The 25,410-nt window shown below is 48.5% G+C and overlaps 1 protein-coding gene across 2 annotated transcripts in view; it reads right to left on the reverse strand.

Moving 5' to 3' along the window:
• Positions 1–25,410, reverse strand: part of TMEM132C (transmembrane protein 132C) — a 1,238,854-nt gene that overhangs the window by 657,085 nt on the left and 556,359 nt on the right. For both annotated transcript variants that reach the window (XM_086942679.1, XM_086942678.1), the window contains exon 3: positions 7,696–7,842. In XM_086942679.1, coding sequence (XP_086798805.1) covers positions 7,696–7,842 — 147 coding nt within the window. The remainder of the gene's footprint in view (positions 1–7,695; positions 7,843–25,410) is intronic.

The following is a 25,410-nucleotide window of genomic DNA, read 5'->3' on the forward strand; positions in this document are numbered from 1 at the left end:
GATATCAGGTATCCCAAGTGCAGAACATTGAATCAGGTCTCCCGAAGGAGGAGAGCGCTCACCCCTGCCCAGCAAATTTAGTGCTCACGGACTCCGGGATGTGTCTGATGTTAACACGAGATGTGATTAAAGCCCAGAATTGAATGAATAATTAAATAACCAACATTTTAAGTGTGTTACGGGGGCTCTCCCAACAGTACAGTCACCCAGCTAGTGCCTGTACGAGGCCCCAAGTCTCCCCCACTCCGGCGCAGAAACACACCTTATTGGAGTTTGCTAACACAGGGGGCTCTTGTTGGGTAAATATGATGAAAAAAATAAAATCATTTGGTTGAAACTTGCTTTGGGCTACCAGTTCACGGTTTTTGATGGTTGTGTTCACAAGATAATGTATAGCGCGACAGTGTCAACACGCGCAGCCCGCCTCGCCTCCTTACACAATGCAGATGTATTTGCATAGGCTAATGTGCTTGATGCTAATTAACACATTCTCTTTAATTTGCATAATCAGCCACTAACTATTTCTGTAGCTTAATTGGAATTTATGCAAATTCAATTAGAGCGCTCTAATAATTTGCGTATATTATGTCGCCTCTCCTGTAACTAAAAGTCGTTTTTTTTGGCTCAATGGAGGCTCAAAGGACTCTTGTCTGATGTTCCGTAGAGTGAGTCGCCTCAAGAAACAGAACCCCAAACACATAGGGGCAGATTTACAATAACTGGCGCTTCCCTGCAAATTAGCAGGGATGTGTCAGTAATTGTGTGCTGCAGCTCCGCCACCCATGATGCGCCGCATTTACAATGCGGCGCACCATGGGGCAAAAATGGCACAGATGCGTCACGCATCTGTGCCGTAAAGGCGGCGCATTGCTTAAGTTGCGTCGCAAGCGCAACGCAGCTCCAGCAATGCTCGGGGGGGCCTATTCTTCCAATGCTGTGTCAAGCCTTACGCCTGCTTCAAGCAGGCGCAGGTTTTTGATGCAGCATGGGCCTAAACGTGACTGAGTGAAATCTTGTAGATTTCACTCAGCCACTTTTAGGAGGCGTTCCTGCGCCGGAAGGCCCCCCCCTGCGCCGGAACGCCTCCTTATGGCGCAGGGCTTTACAACGTGCCGCATCTCGGAGATGTGTCACGTTGTAAATACCCCGCACCATGGGGCATTTTTTGCACCGTCGCTGCATCACAAAAGTGATGCAACGGCGGCGTAAAAGAGGCGCAAGGGGCTTGTAAATCTGCCCCATAGTAAGCTGGTGTCCAGAGCCAGACTGGAAGTGCATGGGGGCTTGACTGCCCATCCTACCTCAGCAGCAGATATTACCATTTATTTATTTATTTAGCATTTATTTATAAAGTTTTATATAGCACATACATGACCCATGAGGTTCTCAGAGCGCTATGCACGTGGTCAAGAAGGAAGAATCTGCTAAAACAAACAGAAACTTAATCGAGAACAGAACAGGATATGGAAGATTACAAATTGATGGAGGAAAACAGCTCAGACCACCAACTCAAACAAGTATTTTCAATGCAATTGGTTTCACTTTTCAGAGCGTTTAAGCGATCAGCATTGTAAATGACAATGCCTTTCATTTATGTGTTTTAACCCAACACATATATAAAAGGCATTTTTATTTGTAATGCTAATAGTTTAAAACTTTCGCAAATGAGAGAGCACTTTAATGTTGGCCGCACCCATTTCTTTAGACGCTGCTCACCGTATTCAGTTTACAGTGAGCAGCGTCTGGACAAAGGGGCGCTGACAGTATTAAAGTGAAAGTGCATATGATGCACTTTCACACAAAACAAAAATAAAATCAGTTAGAAACATTCCGCGTGGCCGCTGAAGTGAAAGCAGCCCTCGCTATTAATTATTTTTTTAAAGAGCTGCAGCCAATGTGAAAGTGGGCGCCTATAAAATAAATAATTAAATAAGCGTGGCCGCTAAACTGAAGGTGGACCGTGCCGTAAATAAAATAATTGAATAAGGGCCAGATGTAGGTAATCTCGATCTACCTACTCCTAAATACCGAATCATACCGATTCGGTATTTAAGAGTAGGTAAATGGGATGTAGGTAATTTCACTTTTGAAATTTCCGAATTGGAATTGCCATAGGAATCAATGGCAATTACTGAATCGGTAAATACCGATTCGGTAAAATTACCGAATTTACAAGGGGGACAGGGTATCACTTTGACACCCTGTTACACCCCTCAATTGTGCATGCATGGGTGCACATGTTGCTAACATACATGCCCTTAGGGCATGTATGTCTGCAACATGGCACGTTTTTTAAAAGCAAAAAAAATGCTTTTTGAAGGGTTTTCATTATTTACCACCAACTTCTAGTTGGTGGTAAATAACGAATTCTTAAACCCTTGTAGCACTGATTACAGTGCTACCTACATGTTGAATTACAGAATCAGTAATTTTACCAATTTGGTATTTTACAGAATCGGAAAAATTACAAATTCGGCAAAATTACCGATTCTGTAATTTAACATGCCCCTACATCTCAATATCCAAATACCGGTCGGAAACGGCTGAAAATCGGTATTTTCGGCCGTTTCCGACCGGTATTTGGATACCTACATCTGGCCCTAAGTGCGGCCACTGTAGTTAAAGCGGCCTGCGCAGTAATTTAAATAAATACAGTAGTAAGCATGCAGCATATGTCGTGGGTGGAATAGGGGAAGAGCGTTAAGAAAAATAGTGCTCACCAACTTAGTTTGAAAACCATGTAATAAACATCAGTAAAAGTTCCAGTCCTTATGGGCGGAAACAAATGGAGAGAAGGCGGTACCAAGGAGAGACTAACAAGCCTCATAATGAATCGGAGGCCAGCGTTTACGAAGGACAGTGCCACAAGCCAATTGAAAATATGGCATAGAGTGGGCGGGGCTTCAAAGCCATACTCCACCACTGCATGCCTCCTGGCGGTGAATGCACTGCCCGGGCCAGACCTAGAAACAAGCTTGATGCTCACTGTCTGTAAATCACAAGGAAGAACGCAGTAATTCTTGTATGCTGCCCTACAGCCGCCCCTATGTACAGCGCTGTCATAATCAATAATCAATAAATCAGCAGATTTGTAGGGTGCCACTGGTCACCCATGAGGGTTTCCAGGCGCTGGCTGGTCGGCCATGCTTCGGGCAGCTTTCCCAGGGGCTTAATCTGCCTGTACTCGGGGTGATTGTCCCACCCCAAGGGCAGAGAGCTCCTGCCCACCCTTGTGGTCTTTACCCCTGGTGGGTTCCATGGCCACTGAGACCAGAGTCTGGTTTCATGGGTCTGGTACACAGAGCTGGCTCTGCCCTGCATGGCGGGACCGGTTAAGGGGCTCTTCTAGGGTCCAAAGGTCCTAAATACACCTGTCCCTGCAGGACCCATACTCTTGAGTCAGAAGAGGTCTGGGGTCCTTGCTGTCTGCTGGAATCTTCCTGCCCATGGGAGACCCTGGTGTACTTGTTTTTACAAAAAGGCCTTGAACCACATGCAACCACTGAGAGAACCGGGGTCCCTTCAAATCTCTAAAAATACAGGGAAATCCGTGCAGTCTGGGGTGGAGGTTTGATCGCTCCCCGCCTGGTCTGCAGTGTCTGGTTATACATTTGTATAGTGCTGTATAGCCCCATCAAGGCGCTGCCTTCATTAGTGGATCGGTAGCATGGTCCAAGGTGGGGTGTGCGTCATCTTTTAGGGGAGAGGATCAGTAAAGTGTGGGTGGTTCTCTTACCCGAGGAACTCCGGATGAACAAGGGCCCTTGCCATGAATATCTGTGTGTGCAACGAGCGCCTTGAGGGTGGAGCATCTGGCTAGAAGGAGCTAGTGAAGCGCTTGAAGGAACCAGTGAAGTGCTTGAAGACACTGTGACATGCATGGAGGATAAAGTGCTTGGAGTACACCCAGTGTAGTTCTTGGAGGATCCAGTGAAGTGCTTGGAGGACCCAGTGAAGTGCTTGCAGGACACCAAGTGAGGTGCTTAGAGGACCCAGTAAAGTGCTTAGAGTATATAGTGAAGTGCTTGGAGGACACCAGGTGAAGTCCTTGGAAGACTTCCAGTGATGTGCTTGGAGGACCCAGTGAAGTGCTTGGAGGACCCAGTGAAGTGCTTGTAGGACACCCAGCGAAGTGTTTGGAGGACCCTGTAAAGTGCTTGGAGGACCCAGTGAAGTGCTTGGAAGACACTGTGACATGCATGGAAGACGCCCAGGGAAGTGCTTTGATGACCCAGTGAAGTGCTTGTAGGACACCCAGTAAATGTGCTTGGAGCACCCAGTGAAGTGCTTGAGCGACATAATGAAGTGCTTGAAGGATACCAGTTGAAGTCCTTGGAGGACTTCCAGTGAAGTGCTTGGAGGACCCAGTGAAGTGCTTGGAGGACCCAGTGAAGTGCTTCAAGGACCCAGTGAAGTGATTGTAGGACACCCAGTGAGGTGCTTGGAGGGTCCAGTGAGTTGCTTGTAAGACACCCAGTGACGAGCTTGGAGGACCCAGTGAAGTGATTGGAGGACCCAGTGAAGCGCTTGGAGGACCCATTGAAGTGCTTGTGGGACACCCAGTGAAGTGCTTGGAGGACCCAGTAAAGTGCTTGGAAGACACTGTGATGTGCATGAAGGACGCCCAGTGAAGTGCTTGGATGACAACCAGTGAAGTGCTTGGAGGACCCTGTGAAGTGCTTGGAGGACACTCAGTGAAGAGCTGGGAGGACACCAAGTGGAGTGCTTGGAGGACCCAGTAAAGTGCTTGGAGGACACAGTGAACTGCTAGGAGGACCCAGTAAAGTGCTTGGAGGACACAGTGAACTGCTTGGAGGACCCAGTAAAGTGCTTGCAGGACCCCGTAAAGTGCATGAAAATCACCAAGTGGAGTGCTTGGATGACCCAGTGGAGTGCTTGGAAAACTTGCAGTTAAGTGCTTGAAGGAGCCAGTGTAGTGCTTGGAGGAGCCAGTGTAGTGCTTGGAGGACTGATGTGATGTATTCCCTGTGTGAAGGTTTGGGAATGGTCTCGCTGCAGTTTTTTGGCTTCTTTGGAGTCTTCAAAGTAGAAAGAATGGACTCCCAAAGCAGACACAATGTACACAATCCCGTTGAGCCATGACAAGAATGAGAGTGGCTGCAGCTTCTGAGGAGGGGGGAGGGGGGTGGATGAAGGATGATGCATTAGGAGGGAGCTTGAGTGAGGGATTGAATGAGTCCTGCCTACGAGGGAGCTTGAGTGACGTCCTGCCTATGAGGGAGCTTGAGATCGCAGCGCCCACACGGGAGCATGCGCGCCACCTGCTGGCTGGTAGAAGGATTGATCCACTCTCTGCCTATACGTCAGCTTGAATGATGTCCGGTCTATGGGAGTCACTCACTCGAGGATCCATTCACTTGGTTGTTGTCCTTCCTCTTACCAGTTAGTTTACCCTAAACCGTCCCAGGTTAGAGCTTCAATTCTCCTCATGGTAGTGTCAGAGACTGACACGTGTTTCGCTCTGCATATGACTGACTTGAGAGACACCTCCCACTGAGTGCCCGTGGGCCTGAGGCCCAAGAGACATCCCTGCACCGAGGCTGGGCGATCTTACACCGATGCTTGTACTTATGACCCAGCGCATAGAAACATTTCCACGCGCCGCCTCAGGTGCTGCAAATCACTCGCTTGAGCTCCCGCCCTGGGGACAGATTGCTGCAGAACTGATCAGCCCCAGTGCAGATGTAGGTAATCTGCCCCTGGGCAGCGCTTAGACACGCCGTGTAGCCGCACTTCTTACCTTTGCTGCCTCATGCTGACCTGCATCGCTGTCCACCCGTCTGTCCGTCAGCGCCTCCACACCCAGTGGGGTGATTTGCCGCGCTCTATAAATCTTTGATTGATTGATTGACCCACTGACTGAACTGATTTATTTGCAGGCCTGTTTTCTATTGAATTTTTGTGTGTATCTTCCCTGACTTTCTATCTCCCAATTTTGACTCGAATCGATGTAAATGGAACACTAATCCCCCCCCCCGCCCTCTGCCCCCTCCCCCCCCCCTCCCCCCCCCCCCCCCCCAGCACATGTGCGGGCTGCTGAGCAGAGTAAAACCCCACTCATTCTTTCAGCAGTCAGACATTGTTTCTCTCACTCATTCATCCTCCTGGAAGTGGGATCTGCGCTCCCTGTCCTCAGGGGACGGATGTGGTACCTTTGGACTTGGATTAGATGCAAGGATGAACGGTTGCTACCTGCTCTCGGTTCATCTGTTCTAGAAGATATGAAAAGACAAGGTCCAGTGGCATCTGGAGCCTAAATGTAAATGACACACCTTTGTCAGGAGTAAAGTTGCAACACTTTGAAGTGACCTCTCCGTCCGTGAAGCTGAGCGTCCGCTCCTCCATTAAACCTGGATCATACATCGCAATAATCCAGGCTCCAACTCTGGGCTCTCTTCTCAATTCCACCTTCTTCCTATCTCTCCAGAAACTGATTTTGTGATCCCAGTTTGGCCTCATGCAGATGTGTCTTCATCTATGTTCAGATGGTTGAACACAGTCACTGCCCTGTTTTCTGGCTTTGAAACACCTCCCATCACCAACAGAATCCCACAGCATCGTTTTACTGCCATGAGACACGCCATCAAAAGATAAGGACCACCTTTCTCACATTTACACCTCCATCACTCCGGCATCCCTCCATATCTGGCCACACTTTTCTCAGGCAGATCTCTCGATGACGTTGGTGTTCCAAAGTGTAATCTGAATTTGACCGCACACACGGAACATCATCTATGGGGCGCACCTGTTGCAATTAAAATGGTCTCTGAAAATTGCATCACTGCTCATTGACGACTGGTTGGCTAGGGGTGGGCGGAATGTTCCATTCTGCCCACGGAATTTGCAGAATTTTGGCCACTCTGTGTTATTCTTTAACGCAGGGTTCTGGCTGAATTCCAAAACTTGCAGTGTGGCAGAACTTCTCTCCTGGGAGGCTTTACAATATGCAAACAGGCGAGCGTGACAGACATTTGGCTCCCTGGGTAAAATTTTCGAACACAAGCAGTCACCACTAATTCAAGTGGTCACGGTCAGAGGGCTGCCATTCGAGTAGATTTGCTGCAGTTCGAGTAGATTTGCCGCAGTTCGAGTAGATTTTCTACTCGAGCGACAGCAAAATGAACTCAAAAGGCTTCACGCTCTTGCGAAATGCATAGTGCAGTTTGCGCTGTTTTTTCAGCGCAATTCATGCTACTAGCAATTAATTGCAGTGCAAGCTGCAAATTTTCCACCTGTTGGCAGAATTCTGTGGAATCTCATTGACTTTGTCTGTAACTCCGTGGAATCCCCTGCAGTGAAACTCAGCGTTCCGCCTACTCCTAGTCTATCCTACATCAAATAAATAAAACATAACAACAAGAGACCCCGTCTTTTATCCTAGGCCTCCTGACCTGACTCCGTGTGACAATACGTATCACTTATGTGACGCTGCCGCTTAGTGCCTACCCCACCTCCAAAAGACAGGCACACGCAAGCGAGACCTGAAGTCAAGGCTCAGTTCATTGGATAGAAAGTGACACTCCAATCAGTCGCAGATGCTGCACCTCTCAGGCATACCAGCGGAACCCCAATCTGAGGCTCAATCGCTTGGCCACGCAGCAGGTCCTTGGAGCCACGCAGCCAGTCACATCCTGGCGTGCCTGCTGCCCGCTGCGGATAAACGCGCTCGCTTACCTCTTTCTGGACGCGGGCGCCATCCGCTGACAGGTGACAGTCGTGGTTGAGTGCTTTCCACCATTCCCCATCTCCTGCTGCACGTCCCACTGCTCAGGGTCGCTGATTTTCACGTTGAGTATATTCACGCCTTTCTTCACCTTGGCCCTGATGGGAGAAACATGGAGGGGAGAGGGTTAGGGACATAACTCAAGCAGAGACAAGGTAGGCAATCAAAGCAAACAATGCGACAAGGGATGGTTTATGTGCTCAAGAGAAGCAGAGGGGGCCGTGGAAGTGAGTGACACTCGAATTACTCATCCATTCGCCTTGACAGCCCCGCCATAGAGAGGGCGCACGAGCTGCGCCAGGCGGAAGTGCGACAGGGCGGGAAATGGCCCCATCGCTAGGGTGACCAGGCGTCCCCGTTTTTCACCAGCTGTCCGGGCAGATTTCGAGAAATTTAGCTCATGTCCCGGTTTTTGGAGAGGGTCGAATAAAAATGGGGGGAGTTTTTTTTATGTTTTACAAAGCAGGAATAGTTAGCAGTTGTTCCAAGAAAGCAATTTAATTCACAGGCAAGCTACTGGGTTTAAAGATTGCATCTTATGGACTGCTTCGGATTGGTAACGCTGGAATTCGGGCAATGCCCGAGGGGCCGGTGTCCGAGTTCTGCTGTGGGCTGCTTTTTTGAGCAGTCCGGGGGGCTATTTTGGGACTGTCTGGGTTCTTCTGATACAGTCAGTGGCCCAGTGGGTGTCTGAGTGGCCTTTCTAGAGGCGGATGGGCGCTCATTACCTCTCTTTAGCAGAGGTATCACTCCCTTTGTCTCTCGGTCCGGCCCATTAATGTCTGCACATACTGAGCGGTGGCAGGAGGACTGAGTAGAAGTGGCCTCACTTGTTTCACCAGTGTAAACTAACGGGTTCATTTTTTTACCCCCTCCCCCTAAAGTTTTTTTTTAATAAGATTACACCAAAGCAGTGATATGAGGAGTGTTTATGCAATTTATGCAAATGTGGGCTGTTTTTTTTTGCGTGCCCGGGCCGATTTTCCTTCCCAATCCAACCCTGCTTATGTATGTTCTTACTGCCTGTTTTGAAATTCCCTGCTGAGGAGTGCTGTCATTCTGTACGCACGCTTGCCCTAAAATTATTGGGGCATATTACCAACGAGTAGCGATATTTATCGCTAACTAGGCTTAGCAACGATTTTTTTATCGCTAAGCATCGCCGGAAATGATTGCTGAGATAACGTGCTATTAGCAACGTTTATCTCCAAAGCGATAATTCTTTCGGCGATAGCGTGAATATTGCTGACAATACAGCGATATTCACGCATTAGCGACGAAATGCTCTTAGCCATGTTATCCACCTCCCATTGAATAACATGGCTAAGAACTGGTCTGAACAGGCGTTAGTTTTTGGCGATAGCGGGAATATTTCCATCGCTACGCCCGCCTTGCTAATAGGCGATAGCGACGTTAGCGACTTCTTTCAATCGCTAACAGGTTGGGTACGCCCACTTTGCATGTCATTAGCGATAAACATCGCTGACATGCTAAGCGGGCCCCAAACTGCTCGCTATCGCCTAAAAGCTGTTGCTAATATCAGTTAGCGACAGCTTGCTAATATAGCGATAGAATTATCGCCGCTTAGCGGCCAAAAACGGACGCTAAACCGGCGATAATTGCCTATCGCCCCCCTTGGTAATACGTCCCATAGTCCTTCTTCTATTTTGGTGAAATGTCCCGTTTTTTTTGCTTTAAAATTCTGGTCACCCCACCCATCACATGCTCACCACCGACCCCCACCCCGAGAACAACCACCCCCCCGCCCGATCCCGACCCCTCTTGCAATCACACAGCCACAGACTTTCGAACATGTCACCTTGCTTCACGCCCACATATAAATCTTTCGACACTGCGGCTGGGTGACGTGGGAAGAAAGGCCTCTCCTTCCGGACAGCGCGCGGCTGCATTCATTTTCCGAGTGAAAAGGCAGATTCTCTGCAGCCACCGAGCACGGATGTCAACTGCATAATTAAGGCGCTTTTCTGATGAAGTTTCTCTCAATGAGCCGTGATTTGCATGCGGCTGCCAGGGCCGGGGAGGCGCGCTCCGGAGAATGCTGCGGGCACAGTATTTATTTCAGAGATGAGATAATTTGGTTCCATCCTGAAAGCATCCGTCTCTCTTCCGGGGACAGAAGAGGCTGTTTCTACGAGGAGGGGGGGGGGGGGGAGGCTGGGAGGCCCGCCATGCTCCTCGAAGCCCTGGGGGGTGAACATGTTCCCGCGACCGCTTTGATAAGTGTGTGTCTCTCGGGAATAAAATATTAAATAAAAACCTGGGTCCTGTTTGGTCAGAAGCGCGCGCTCTTTTGTGCATCTTGGCGGCTTCTAACTGACCCTATCTCCAAAACCTTTACCTATTGTATTGTAATTGCATCTATCTAGCGTTTACAGCCACCGCCAAGGCGCTGAAGCGCTTTGCAGTGGGCAGCATGCTGCTGCGGGGTCCACAGATAATGGTTAGTCGGGTGGCGTGTGGTTAGTGTAGGTTACTGCTGGTAGGTTTGGGTCAGGGTGGGACTGGGATCACAGGGGCATATTACCAAGGGGGGCGATAGGCAATTAACGCCGGTTTACGGCCACTAAGCGGCAATAATTCTATCGCTATATTAGCAAGCTGTCGCTAATTGATGTTAGCGACAGCTTTTAGACGATAGCCAGCGGTTTGGGGCCCGCTTTGCATGTCAGCAATGTTTATCGCTAATGACATGCAAAGTGGGCGTGCCCAACCTGTTAGCGACTGAAAGCAGTCGCTAATGTCGCTATCGCCTATTAGCAAGGCAGGCGTAGCGATGGAAATATTTCCGCTATCGCCAAAAACTAACGCCTGCTCAGACCAGTTCATAACCATGATATGCAAAGGGAGGTGGATAACATGGCTAAGAGCATTTTGTCGCTAATGCGTGAATATCGCTGTTTTCTCAGCGATATTCACGCTATCGCCGGAAAAATTATCGCTTTGGAGATAAACGTTGCTAATAGCACGTTATCTCAGCGATAATTTTCGGCGATGTTTAGCGATAAAACAATCGTTGCTAAGCCTAGTTAGCGATAAATATCGCTACTCGTTGGTAATATGCCCCACAATTTGGCCCGGGCACTCCCAAAAAAGTGGCCCACACTTATTTTTAGAGAAATGTTTGATAAATTATGTATTTTAAAGCTCATTGAGCCAGAAACATTGGTGAAAACTAGAAGCACTACATTATGGCTGGGCGGGCAAAGTGACATAAAGTGGCCCAAAGGCCACAACTCCTGGTGTGGCTATGTTTGCCACCTAGCTGTTTTTTAACCAATATTTTAATGCCCTTGCCAGTACGAAAATGAAGACAAACACCTAAACCTGGCATTTTCTCCCCTGATCGATGTGTACTTTAAAGTTTGAACAGTAAACGTAAGGTGAAAGCAGTTTAAAATGTGGTCTAAAGTTTCTTTAATGATCCGTGACTGATAGTTCAAAGTAATCAAAGGAAGAAAAGCAATGTTAAGGGGAATACTGACTTATTTTTATTATTGAATAAAGAATCCTCTCTCATCATTAGGTTCCAGCCTTTGCAGATTCTTAAAAAAGAGCAAACAGAAGGTTCTGTTTTTCTATTGTAGCTTGTTATAGCGTAACTCGGTCAAAGGGCGCAATTATATGAGCACCAGTTACATTACAGAAGATCAAATTCATTTTTAATTTAGGCCTTTGCGCACATATTTGCCCAGAATCACAGGATGTTGGGGTGAGGCTGGGACTCAAACCTATTTCCATAGTTTTACAATTGGCAGCTCTGACCCTAACATTGCTTTATCTCAATGTTCTTCTCTGGGAAAGGTGCTTCACAACAAAGTGTATGCACACATACCTCCCCCTGCCCCCTCCCTCCCACCACCACCAAGGCCTGAAAGACACTGTAGCTGAGGTGCCAATGAGAGGCCCTCAGCCCAGCCCAGCCAACTTCAGCCTCAGGGTGATGGCCTGGCAGGGGAGGGGTGAAGAACAGCACAGAGCTGCTGCTCCAGGGGAGCTGAGGTGATCATTTTCCCACAGCAGGGGAGTGGGTCAGGGCCGGACTGGGAATAAAAACCAGCCCTGGCAAAGTGCTGGGCTGGCCCCCCGGGGGGGGGGGTTGGGCGTGCGGCCAAGCTGTCTGTCAGGGCCACTTTCGGACGATTTTCTTACAGGGGCCGGTATTGCAGCTATGCTGCAAAAACGTCACTGTAACAAAAACTCCCCGCCAGGGCCCCAAAACTGGCCCCCACTCTGGTGGCCCACCGGGGAAATGCCCAGTGCCCACTACAGCCAGTCCGGCCCTGGAGTGGGAAATTGCTTCTGGGTGTCTACGCCGGCCCCATGGGAGGCCAAGATAAAATCTGCAGCGGACAGAACAATATTGGCTAGCGACACTGCTGAAGGCAACCCCCTCAGAGTCTCCTTGCTGATGATGCTGCCTCCCCCTGCACCCCTTACTGTGGCCTGGTGTGGAGGCAATAAGGCTCTGTAGGCCGGTTGACAAAAACCATCCCACTGGTGACCCTTAGGCACCAGCCCATCGTCCACTGTCCAACGGCCCACCTTTCCAATCAATCAATCTATCAATCCATTTGTAGAGCGCACTACTCACCCATGAGGGTTTCAAGGGGCTGAAGGGAGGGGTGGCAGCTACTGCTCAAACAACAAGGTCTTGAGGTGTCTCCTGAAGGTCGACAGGTCCTGGGTCCGACACAGATGGTGCGGAGGGTGTTCCACATCTTGGCGGCAAGGTAGGAGAAGGATCTGCTGCCGGTGGTGGTTCTGTGTGTGCGTGGGACGGTGGCGAGGGTGAGGTTGGCGGATCAAAGCTGGCGATTTGAGGTGTACAAGCTGATTCGTTTGTTGAGGTACGCTGGTCCGGCGTTGTGGAGTGCTTTGTGGGTGTGGGTGAGGAGCTTGAAGGTGATCCTCTTGTTGACAGGGAGCCAGTGCAGGTCCTTCAGGTGGGCAGTGATGTGGGAGTGGCGGGGGATGCCGAGGACGAGGCATGCGGAGGCGTTCTGTATACGTTGCAGTTTTTTTCTAGAGTTTGGCAGTGGTTCCATCGTAGAGAGCATTGCCGTAATCCAGTCTGCTGCTAACGAAGGCGTGGTTGACCGTCTTTCTGGTTCTGGTGGGGATCCATCTGTAGATTTGCGAAGCATGCAGAGGATGTTGAAGCAGGAGGAGGAAACGGCGTTGACTTGTTGGGTCATTGAGAGCGAAGAGTCCAGGATGAATCCCAGGTTGCTTGCATGGTTGGTGTGTGGTTCTGTGGTACTGCAGTACTGGGGGTCTGTGGTTCTGGTGATTCTGAACCCGTTCAATGAAGGTCGTCGGATATAGACGATTTTGGTGTCAGCGGACCACAAATGACGAGTGCGGTATGTACAAGTGTTTTTGTTATAATCGATCAATGAGAAAACTACGTATTCAGGGATTTCGTTTGAACCATCAGGTTCCATTTTGTGAACCGGCAGCCATTTTGTGTGGTTGCCCTCACATAGGCCGATGACTATGGTCGAACGAGTCTTTGGGACACGTACACCTTAACTGACTTCTGTGTGACCTGGCCGAACTGACTCCCTTGCCCGAGGCTGACCTCGTTGAGCCAGTTCATTGTTAGGCAGCTGGTCAGATAGAGATCAAAGAGCAGGACATTGCTGAGTTTATGGTACATGCACACACCCTTCTACCTTGCTTCTCATCTGCTTCTGTTCCTTCCTTTATGGCTTAATCATTGATTTGGGTTGAGGTCTTTATGATGGGTTTGTCCGGCCCGTTCGAACAGGAATGTTGGATTTTGCCTTGTCATTTCTGGTGGGCTGGACAACGAAAAGTGGGATTGTCATCATGCGATATGTTTGAAATGTTGTTCTTCTATTGGTCAGTTTGTATTTAATTGATGCTAGCCAGGAATGTGATTTTTGGCATAAAAGACGATGCTCCGCTCCATGAATTTGTGCAGTCTCTAGCGAACCAACCGTGTTGTGCTTCGTAGACCTCTGTTCCTGGTTGCAGCCAATAAATTTGATCTTTGACGTCATCAAGAAGTGTCCCGTGTCTCTGTTTGCCAAGGCAGGGGAATCCGAAGACATCGGGCGTTATCCCTGGCGCCGCTGGGTTCTAAAACCCGGTTCTTCAGGGAGGTGTCGGTGAGGCTTCCAGCGCGGCCGGCCACCAGGAGTCATCCCAGGTGGTGGGGGAGGAGCCAAGGATGAGGACCTTCGTCTTGTCTGAGTTTAGTTTCAGGCGACTATTCTCCATCCAGTCGACGACGGCCTTCAGTCCTTCGTGGAGGTTTGTTTTGGCAGTGGCGGTGTCATTGGTGAGTGAGAGGATCAGCTGGGTGTCGTCGGGCGTAGGAGACAATGTTGAGGTTGTGCGAGCGGACAATGTTGGCGAGTGGCGCCATGTAGATGTTGAAAAGGGTAGGGCTGAGGGATGATCCTTGGGGCATGCCACAGATGACCTTGGTGGTTTCCGAACGGTTGGCTTTGTTAAAGTTGTGGTGACGGCAAGGGTCAGATGGTGAGCCGGAGTGGATGGTGTTCATGGTCTTGATGGTATCGTTGTCGTTGACGTGGGTCCAAGAGACCAAGAGGTTGGTGAGGCTGGGGGGTGGTAAATCAGTGGTGTTAGCGACTGTTGGTAGGGTCTGGGTGTTGAATCTGTTGTGGATGTCTGCGATCTTGCGGTGAAAGAAGGAGGCTAGTTAGTCGCAGAGGTCATGCGACGGTGGGATGTCACTGGCGCTGGAGCTGGGGTTGGAGAGTTCCTTCACGACGTTGAAGAGCTCTTTGCTGTTGTGTGCATTGTTGTTGATACGTTCCTGGAAGGAGGTCCTTTTGGTGGTCCGAAGGCGTTGGTGGTGCTTGGGGCTGGCGTCCTTGAGGGCAGCGTTGTTGTCTGGTGTCTGCTCATGGCGCCACTTCTCGAGTTTTCAGCAATTCCATTTGGACTCCTGGAGCTTGGTGGTGAACCACCTGGTTTGTCTGTCTGTACGTCTCTTTGAGGGTTTTTTGATCGGGTGAGGGCAGTCGTCGATCCATTGCCTGAGGTTGCGGGTGGCTGTGTCAGTGTCGGCGGTGTCAGTAGGTGGGTTATGGGTGAAGGTGGTGATGAGTGGGTCTTCAGTGATCCTGTTCCAGCTGCGGTGGGGGATAAGTTGCGGGTGGTGCTGCGTGGTGGGTTTCTCGAAGGTGAAATCTGATGCTGGGTTGGGTCCTGGGATCAGTCTTGTGCTCTCTGGAGCAGGTATGGGCATTTCCTGGAGTTTCTTTGAGGTACATTGAGTTAATCAGAGGAGCAACAAGTACACATGCCCCCTCTGCTCCAAAACCGGCCCCCACCCTCCCAGCGTCCCGAGGATGGCCCGAGGCCGGCTATGGCCAGATCGGCCCTGATGAGCAGACAGGCCAGAGGAGGATATATACTGTTTAGATTGAAGGAAAGGCCCCACAGAGGGAGAGTTTGTGATTCATGAGGCGGGGTGTGGCCACTCAGGAGAAATGTAGTAGAGAGTAATGCAGACAGGCATGAGTCAGAGTAGGCAGTGCTCAAAGAGCAAGGCAGACAAGCATGCATCATAGTAGGCAGTACTCGGAGAGTAAGGAGACAGGCATGAGTCAAAGTAGGCAGTACTCGGAGAGTAAGGAGACAGGCAGGCATGAGTCAGAGTAGGCAGTACTCAGAGAGTAAGGAGACAGGCATGAGTCAGAGTGGTCAGTACTCAGAGAGTAAGGAGACAGGCATGACTCAGAGTAGTCAGTACTCAGAGAGTAAAGAAGGCAGGCATGGGTCAGAGTAGGCAGTACTCAGAGAGTAAGGAGACAGGCATGAGTCAGAGTAGTCAGTACTCAGAGAGTAAGGATGGCAGGCATGGGTCAGAGTAGGCAGTACTCAGAGAGTAAGGAGACAGGCATGAGTCAGAGTAGGCAGTACTCGGAAAGTAAGGAGACAGGCATGAGTCAGAGTAGGCAGTACTCAGAGCGTAAGGAGACAGGCATTAGTCAGAGTAGGCAGTGCTCAAAGAGCAAGGCAGACAAGCATGCATCATAGTAGGCAGTACTCGGAGAGTAAGGAGACAGGCATGAGTCAAAGTAGGCAGTACTCGGAGAGTAAGGAGACAGGCAGGCATGAGTCAGAGTAGGCAGTACTCAGAGAGTAAGGAGACAGGCATGAGTCAGAGTGGTCAGTACTCAGAGAGTAAGGAGACAGGCATGAGTCAGAGTAGTCAGTACTCAGAGAGTAAAGAAGGCAGGCATGGGTCAGAGTAGGCAGTACTCAGAGAGTAAGGAGACAGGCATGAGTCAGAGTAGTCAGTACTCAGAGAGTAAGGATGGCAGGCATGGGTCAGAGTAGGCAGTACTCAGAGAGTAAGGAGACAGGCATGAGTCAGAGTAGGCAGTACTCGGAAAGTAAGGAGACAGGCATGAGTCAGAGTAGGCAGTACTCAGAGCGTAAGGAGACAGGCATGAGTCAGAGTAGTCAGAACTCGGAGAGTAAGGAGACAGGCATGCGTCATAGTAGTCAGTACTCAGAGAGTAAGGAAGGCAGGCATGGGTCAAAGTAGGCAGTACTCGGAGAGTAAGGAGACAGGCATGAGTCAGAGTAGTCAGTACTCAGAGAGTAAAGAAGGCAGGCATGGGTCAGAGTAGGCAGTACTCGGAGAGTAAGGAGACAGGCATGGGTCAGAGTAGGCAGTACTCAGAGAGTAAGGAGACAGGCATGAGTCAGAGTAGGCAGTACTCAGAGAGTAAGGAGACAGGCATGCATCATAGTAGTCAGTACTCAGAGAGTAAGGAAGGCAGGCATGGGTCCGAGTAGGCAGTACTCGGAGAGTAAGAAGACAGGCATGAGTCAGAGTAGTCAGTACTCAGAGAGTAAGGAGACAGGCATGCATCATAGTAGTCAGTACTCAGAGAGTAAGGAAGGCAGGCATGGGTCAGAGTAGGCAGTACTCGGAGAATAAGGAGACAGGCATGCGTCATAGTAGTCAGTACTCAGAGAGTAAGGAAGGCAGGCATGGGTCAGAGTAGGCAGTACTCGGAGAGTAAGGAGACAGGCATGAGTCAGAGTAGCCAGTACTCGGAGAGTAAGGAGACAGGAATGAGTCAGAGTAGTCAGTACTCAGAGAGTAAGGAGACAGGCATGAGTCAGAGTAGGCAGTACTCAGAGAGTAAGGAGACAGGCATGAGTCAGAGTAGTCAGTACTCGGAGAGTAAGGAGACAGGCATGCGTCATAGTAGTCAGTACTCAGAGAGTAAGGAAGGCAGGCATGGGTCAGAGTAGGCAGTACTCGGAGAGTAAGGAGACAGGCATGAGTCAGAGTAGGCAGTACTCGGAGAGTAAGGAGACAGGCATGAGTCAGAGTAGGCAGTACTCAGAGAGTAAGGAGACAGGCATGAGTCAGAGTAGTCAGTACTCGGAGAGTAAGGAGACAGGCATGCGTCATAGTAGTCAGTACTCAAAGAGTAAGGAAGGCAGGCATGGGTCAGAGTAGGCAGTACTCGGAGAGTAAGGAGACAGGCATGAGTCAGAGTAGGCAGTACTCGGAGAGTAAGGAGACAAGCATGAGTCAGAGTAGTCAGTACTCAGAGAGTAAGGAAGGCAGGCATGGGTCAGAGTAGGCAGTACTCGGAGAGTAAGGAGACAGGCATGGGTCAGAGTAGGCAGTACTCGGAGAGTAAGGAGACAGGCATGCATCATAGTAGTCAGTACTCAGAGAGTAAGGAAGGCAGGCATGGGTCAGAGTAGGCAGTACTCGGAGAGTAAGGAGACAGGCATGAGTCAGAGTAGTCAGTACTCAGAGAGTAAGGAGACAGGCATGCATCATAGTAGTCAGTACTCAGAGAGTAAGGAAGGCAGGCATGGGTCAGAGTAGGCAGTACTCGGAGAGTAAGGAGACAGGCATGCGTCATAGTAGTCAGTACTCAGAGAGTAAGGAAGGCAGGCATGGGTCAGAGTAGGCAGTACTCGGAGAGTAAGGAGACAGGCATGAGTCAGAGTAGGCAGTACTCAGAGAGTAAGGAGACAGGCATGAGTCAGAGTAGGCAGTGATCAGAGAGTAAGGAGACAGGCATGAGTCAGAGTAGGCATTGATCAGAGAGTAAGGAGACAGGCATGGGTCAGAGTAGGCAGTACTCGGAGAGTAAGGAGACAGGCATGCATCAGAGTAGGCAGTGCTCAGAGAGTAAGGAGACAGGCATGCATCAGAGTAGGCAGTGATCAGAGAGTAAGGAGACAGGCATGGGTCAGAGTAGGCAGTGATCAGAGAGTATGGAGACAGGCATGCATGGTGTAGGCAGTGCTCAGAGAGCATGGAGACAGCATGCTTCAGAGTAGTCAGTACTCAGAGAGTAATTAGACAGGCATGGGTCAGAGTAGGCAGTACTCAGAGAGTAATTAGACAGGCATGGGTCAGAGTAGGCAGTACTCAGAGAGTAAAGCAGGCAGGCATGGGTCAGGCTAGGCAGTGTTCAGAGAGAAAGGTTGGACTCAGAGAGTAAGGCAGGCAGGCATGAGTCAGAGCAGGCAGTACTCAGATAGTAAGGAGACAGGCATGAGTCAGAGTAGGCAGTGCTCAGAGAGTAAGGCTCTTGCTGCCCCGAGACAGCAGGTGATAGTGGAGGGACAAAAGCTGATGGTTGTCGTCTGTGGAGTTGCCTATGTGGTGTCTCTTTGGCTGTTCTGATTGGTTGGCAATTGTGTTTAATAGTCTATGTGTGACATTAATATGAACACCTGCTTGTTGGGACTTTGTGGTTTTCTTTTGTAATGTGCTGTGCTCTGTTAGGTGGCGCGTCCTGATTGCAGGCCCTTCGTGCTTGTCGGGTGGATTCAGGTGTGTGCGAAATTCAAGCAGTTTGCGTTAATGTAAACAGATAACATGTGTCTCAAAATTATACGTAATTCCTCACAGTTACGCAAATGCAAATCCATCCCTTAGTGCTACACTTTACGGTGAAACGCGCCTTCCTGTCAATGTTTGACACAAGGAAGCATCCTGCGCTGAAAAACTGAGCAAAATACAAAGCACTACACACAACAGCCTCGTGCCTTCCCTTGTTTGCGTGCGTTCGTGATACTAATACAAAGTACAAGTATGAAGTATATTTATTTCAGTTAATAAAAACCATAATATTTTACACAACTGAATGAATAAAAGTTACATATTCATTAAATATGTACAAGCGCTGCTTTCTAGCGCTAAAGTGCGTTTGTGATACATTTTTACTACGGATGGCTCCTGTGTTGTTCATGTTTACCACAAATGCTGTGTCATTACACCATGGGACGAGTGCCAAAGTTTGGGAAATTTCACGTAACAAGCAAACACCGAATTCCCCAAGTTCCTCTAATGATGCTGGCATAAATAACAAGCATTGGCATAACCAATAGGTCTCGCCGTTGGGATCTTATAAGTGTTTAGTTATATCCAGCGCAATATCCTTGATGCAACAACATCAAGTGTTGCATGGCTAAACACTTATAAGGTCCCAAAGGTGAGACATATTGGCTACGCCAATGCTTGTTAAAGTTGTTGTTGGAAAGTGTTTAAGTGATATTGTAACTTAATAGCTGGCTGCAATTTGTGTGCTTGGTTAGGTCATAATTTATTCTGGTCTCTTTCACAAACAGTAATATTAATGCCTGGCATAACTGAAATGCTCCTTATTTGAAAAACATAACTAGTAAAACAGTCACATCACAAATGTTATTCAAATGCTGTTTTTTATTCTTGTGGCACAGGCTTGCAATAAAAAATAGAAAAAAATAACCAGTGCACTAGCTTGCTAAGGTCAGACCTATTGGCCTTGCAACTGCTTGTTTTCTTCTCTTTTTGCTGAGGGGGAGTGGCAATGTACAGCATTAAAGTACTGATAATGCTTCAGATCATCATCCGTTCAGCCTGTGTTTTTGGAATAAACTTTGCATCTTTCCTCGCCTTTTCTCTTATCCCCTATGCAGCACAGTTTAATTTTTTATGACAGCCCCCCTAAAGATACAATAGCGATTTGCAAGCAAACTTCTTAATTAAAAAAAATTGAAAATAAATTAGTTGTAGCAAAGGTGAATTGATTCATTCAAAAAATCCTATTTGCCTTCGGAAACTGGTATCTGGTAAAACAACTTCCCCCTTTCCTGCATTTTTCATCCTTGTGTGTCGCGGTTTCAGAGTAAATGCTAAAGTCCTAAGAAACATTAAAGCAGAGTTGCGGTATGCCCAGAACAGGTCTTCACCGTACAGACGTGGGTCAATTCTGGCTGTGTGTGTGGGTGATGGTGCTTTGGTTCGGTGATGGCGTCCCATGCGCTGTGCGTTTTTGGCCATATTAGACATTGTATGTCGTGCTGAACTTGAGACTCTTCACTGTCCAGCGTACATTCATCCTTCCATGTGAACAACCCACTTAGGAATACAGTTACACCTCCCATGTATTCGCTGCAACTCTTACAATACGTTCTTCAGGCATAGTTAACTCTTGATTTAATATCTTTATCTTATTCTGTTACCACATCCTTTTGTTTGAGATGGTTGTCTGTCATGAAAACACTATGTGCGGATTACAGACATAACTGGACAAGTCCATGTTTAAGCCCCGGGGACATTACTAACCAGTTTCTTTTTCCCAGTGACATTTGCAAGAGCTGCCGGGTGAAATCATGAGTGAAATGGGTGCGGGTGAGCAGAGCTCATTACAAATTAGTGGGAGTCGGCTTTATTTCTACATTGTGGCCCGGTACAAAGCAAGTCCCGTAATAAGTGTGCCGAAAAAAGAAAACAAACACGCGTGCAAATAACTGTAAAAGCTGAAGCCACTTCGCCTTCACCGCCATTAAAGTTTAAAAATTGTAGTCAGCATTTTTTTTCAACGTTGTGTCACCGTTAGAAAAAAAATGCGGACTACAATTTTGAAACTATAATGGCGGTGAAATAAAGCCGAAGTGTCTTCAACTTTTACAGTTATTTGCGCACTTGTTTTTTTTATTTAATGGGCACACTTATTATAGGGCTTGATTTGTATGTTGTGGCACAGGTACAAAGCAAGCCCCGAAACAACTACGATACCCGTCAAAAAAAAAAAAACACATACGCCAAAAACTGTAAAAGCTGAAGACACTTCGGCTTTATTTCACCTTCATTAAAGAAAAAAAAACAAGCATATGCGCGTGAGTCGCGCTAACAAAGGAGGCAACAGGAGGAGTGAAGACAGGAGGGGGCCCGGGCCTGTTTCCCTTGTGGGAACAAGCAGGGGCACCATATATTTGCAAGTTAATTAAAACTGGTGTCCAAAGCTCGCTCCCCCAAGGGAATCGCTACACGTGCACGCATTGCCATTGAAGGCAATCAAACGCGTGCACGTTTTGGCATGAAAAGGTGCATCCATGGCTAAAGGTCTTTCTCCTATGCAGCGCATGCGCGCTGCATAGGCAAGACCTAAAAATTGACCCGGCCAGGGTACGATCAAGAAGAGCAAACCAACTCCATCTGCATCCCTCATCCTTTTATGACCACTTCAGACTGGTCCATGAGTGGGATATTTGTAGGGGGGTCTGACTTTCCTCTGATGTTACTAAAAGGGGTTCATAAACGGGTTGTGTTGGATTGAACCTACTTCGATCTTAGAGGGTCCCACGGGGTATCTGTAAACAGAGCGGCCAGGCTGTCTGACACTTGTTGTGGTGACCGAGGTCGTATAGTGTCGCTGACAGATCCCCTCGTGAGTACCTGGGCCCTAACCATCCTTCTGATCCCAAGGGGGTTCTCGATGGCTCCATATTTGCAGGTTGGGATTCCATAGTTTGCCAGCTTGAACGGAGGAGGCGGGGCCATCCCCCAGGAGCCCTGCAATCTCCTTAAAAATGTCAACCCTCCACCATTTTACATCAAAGCTTGATAAATTGTTGTTGCAAGGTGCTGGCAGTTTGATCGAATGAAAAAGGCTTTGCAGTTTTCTTACAACAGTGTGCAATAAATAATTTATGTACAAACTGCCTCCCTCGAATGGTTCAATCAGCCAGACCCTTTCTCCCCCCAAATCGGGCGTTGCTTCCAATAAATGCGCTTTGTTTCTCCGTTTTAACAGAACATAAACGTGTCAGTTGATTGCTTTTGTCACCTTAAGTCTGCAGGTCAGATGTACAAAGCACCACAGAGCAGCCTCAAGGAACCGTGGAACGAGAGGCTCGATAAATTCTTCTTAAACTAAAGGATTTGTCCAAGGACGAGTGAGACAGGGAACAAACATTACGCCCAATGCGTGACCTCTGAAGAGAAGACAGCCATTTTAGACGCAAGAATGAGGGACTTTCACTGTATTTCAAAAGGGAGGGGGGGGGGGGGGACAGGGGCTCACAGAGCAGATTAAGAGGCTGGAAAAAATCCGGAAATCGCTGTAGTTTCAGCTAAAATGTCTATTAATTGTAAGGGATTTAAATATTCATGCATTTTTGTATAAACTTTTTTTTAAAGTTTGTAAAGCACAACCCTTGTGCCTTTGGTCATTGACACACTACTCCTTAGAGTAGGTAACAGCCTCCTGATGTGCACCCTTCCAGTGGTCACCTCAAATCCACATGGGCATTGGTAATTAAAACCAACTAGAGGCGTATGAAATCATGATTCCATCCACAAGGCTAAGCGAACAGGTACAACTTAGCAAGTTTACAAACGGTTGAGATTAATCAATTTAAGAACGCTTCAGTAGCAGGTTAAATTGTCTGTAACTTGATTTAATCTGAGAATTTCCCCACAAGTACGTTTTGGGCAAGATGTCTCCACCCACATCTAGGTATTGCAGATTTGATTTTCCAACAAATCCCACTTGTTGGCCAGATCTTTCACATGCTTTAAAATATTTTTTTACCAACTCTGGGAATTTGACAATGTTAAAAAGCGTATCTAGGGAGGTGGGAAGGTCCAATCCTCATACCTGAGGGAGCCGGGAAGGCCCTACTTCTCACACCTGTGGAAGGTGGAAAGATCCTACTTCTCACACCTGTGGGAGATGGAAAGGACTTACTTGTCACACCCGTGGGAAGTGGAAAGGCCCTACTACTTACACATGTGGGAGGAGGAAAGTTCCTATTTCTCACACCTGTGGGAGGTGGGAAGGCCCAGTCCTCAGACCTGTGGGAGGTGGAAAGGTTCTACTTCTCACACCTGTGGTAGGTGGGAAAATCCTACTTCTCACACCTGTGCAACATGGAAAGGTCCTATTACTTACTCTTGTGGGAAGTGGAAAGGTTCTACCTATCACACCCGTGGAAGGTGGAAAGTTCCTACTTCTCACACCTCTGGTAGGTGGGAAAGTCCTACTTCTCACACCTGTGCAAGGTGGAAAGGTCTACTTCTCACACCTGTGGTAGGTGGAAAGGTCTACTTCTCACACCTGTGGTAGGTGGAAAGGTCTACTTCTCACACCTGTGGTAGGTGGGAAGGTCCTACTTCTCACACCTGTGGTAGGTGGGAAGGTCTACTTCTCACACCTGTGGTAGGTGGGAAGGTCCTACTTCTCACACCTGTGGTAGGTGGGAAGGTCCTACTTCTCACACCTGTGGTAGGTGGAAAGGTCTACTTCTCACACCTGTGGTAGGTGGGAAGGTCCTACTTCTCACACCTGTGGTAGGTGGGAAGGTCTACTTCTCACACCTGTGGTAGGTGGGAAGGTCCTACTTCTCACACCTGTGGTAGGTGGGAAGGTCTACTTCTCACACGTCTGGGGGACGAGAAGGTCCTACTTCTCACGAGGTGGAAAGTCCCTTCTTCTCACATGTGTATATGCAGCCATTGCCCTTGGTGGCCCAGGCTTCCCGTCACTGCTTGCCAGGGAGGGCTACTTCTGGTGGGGGCTGTATCTTATTCCACACCCCTGCGGTACCACAACCGATGCACCATCACTGCTGGTGTGCCTAGAGGCCTAGAGTGCCTAGACGCCAGAGCTGGGGGGCAGAGAACAGGCTCACGTGTGTCACGAAGAGCTCACCCACGCCCCAAGTGAGCCATCCGACCTGTCATCCGCATCTGTCATTTTACAATATCATTAATATAATTGTAAAAATAACAAAGTATTTTTATTCAGTGCTCGCTCGTCAATTTGTGGCACTTGAAATACAAAGTGTTTCTGTCACCCAGGGGCAGTCCGATTATGCGGCATTACAGGAGCAGAGTATGTGACAGGATGTACCGAACTGCGCAAGAAGAGAAGGCAAATAATTGAGCATATTATGTATTTAAAGATAAATTATGCTGCACTTACTGTGACATTATCATTTTACAAATTAAGTGCTAAGATGACATTATCTCTCACTGGCAGACGTTATTTATACAGCGCCAACTACTGCCAACGCTTGGCGCCTACACACAGGGCCGGCTCTAGGGAGGTGCGACCGGTGCCACCGCACCGGGTGCTGGCTTCCTGGTGGCATCGTGTTTGCAAGTTTATTATGTTTTTAAAGCACCTGCTGCAGCGTTCCTTTCCTCTGGCAACTACCAGGCATCACAGCAATGTCAAGTAAACTCCTGGGATTGATGTTCTTCCTGGAGCGAGATTGGAGTTTTGTATAGTCGATGCTTTGACTTATGTACCATGTAGGTTGCAGAGTTCATATAATGTAAATTGATCAGGAGGGTACTGCTTTTAAAAGAGACATCCTTTTGTTACTTGCACTTTATAACTTAAAGTCCTAATATGGAACAGTGAGATATTAACTTTCATCATAGAGCTGCCGTGCATACACACTGCAAAGTATACATTAGAGCATAGATTTATGTTGCAAAAAGGGAGAAGTTGGGTAGAAATGGATTCTTATTATTAATGAAAACTCCCAAATATGCTGCTTGTTTTTCGACTCTGAGTTTGTGCTTCTCCACACCAAGAACTCCTAAACTATATGGGATTTCTTTCAAGCTACAGAGGTGACCACTGGTCCAGCGGTCATCTCTCAATCTGCCGGGTGGACTAACATCAGGATGGCGGAGGAAACACCCTGCACCACCCTGAAGGACTATACCCCGCCCATTCATTCCTAAATCGCTCTCTTAGATGTTGATGAAGTTTACATCACAAAACTTAAAAAGATAAGCAATTCAAAATGTAAGGCACAGGCTCACCCTCACATCCTCACATTCCAGCCCAACCATTATCTGTCCGTCCATCCGTCCATCCATCCATCCATCCATCCATCCATCCATCCATCCATCCATCCATCCATCATCCATACTTCCCTCCCGCCCTCCCCCCTTGCCTCTGTCCATGTATCCATCCATCCATATATCCATCCATCGATCCATCCCTCCCTCCCTCTGTCTATCCATCCATCCATCCATCCATCCATTCATCCATCCATCATCCATCCATCCCTCCCACCCTTCCTCCCTACCTCCCTCCCTCCCTCCGTCCGTCCATGCATCCATCCATCCATCCATCCATCCATCCCTCCCTCCCTTCCTCCCTTCGTCTATCCATCCATCTATCCATCCATCCATCCATCTACAACAACTCCACACCTCCCTCCCTCTGTCCGTCCGTCCATGCATCCATCCATCTATCCATATATCCATCCATCCATCCATCCATCCATCCATCCATCCATCCCTCCCTCCCTTCGTCTATCCATCCATCCATCCATCCATCCATCTATCTATAACAACTCCACAA

This window comes from Lissotriton vulgaris, chromosome 11 (assembly GCF_964263255.1).
Source record: "Lissotriton vulgaris chromosome 11, aLisVul1.2, whole genome shotgun sequence".
Lineage (NCBI taxonomy): Eukaryota > Metazoa > Chordata > Amphibia > Caudata > Salamandridae > Lissotriton > Lissotriton vulgaris.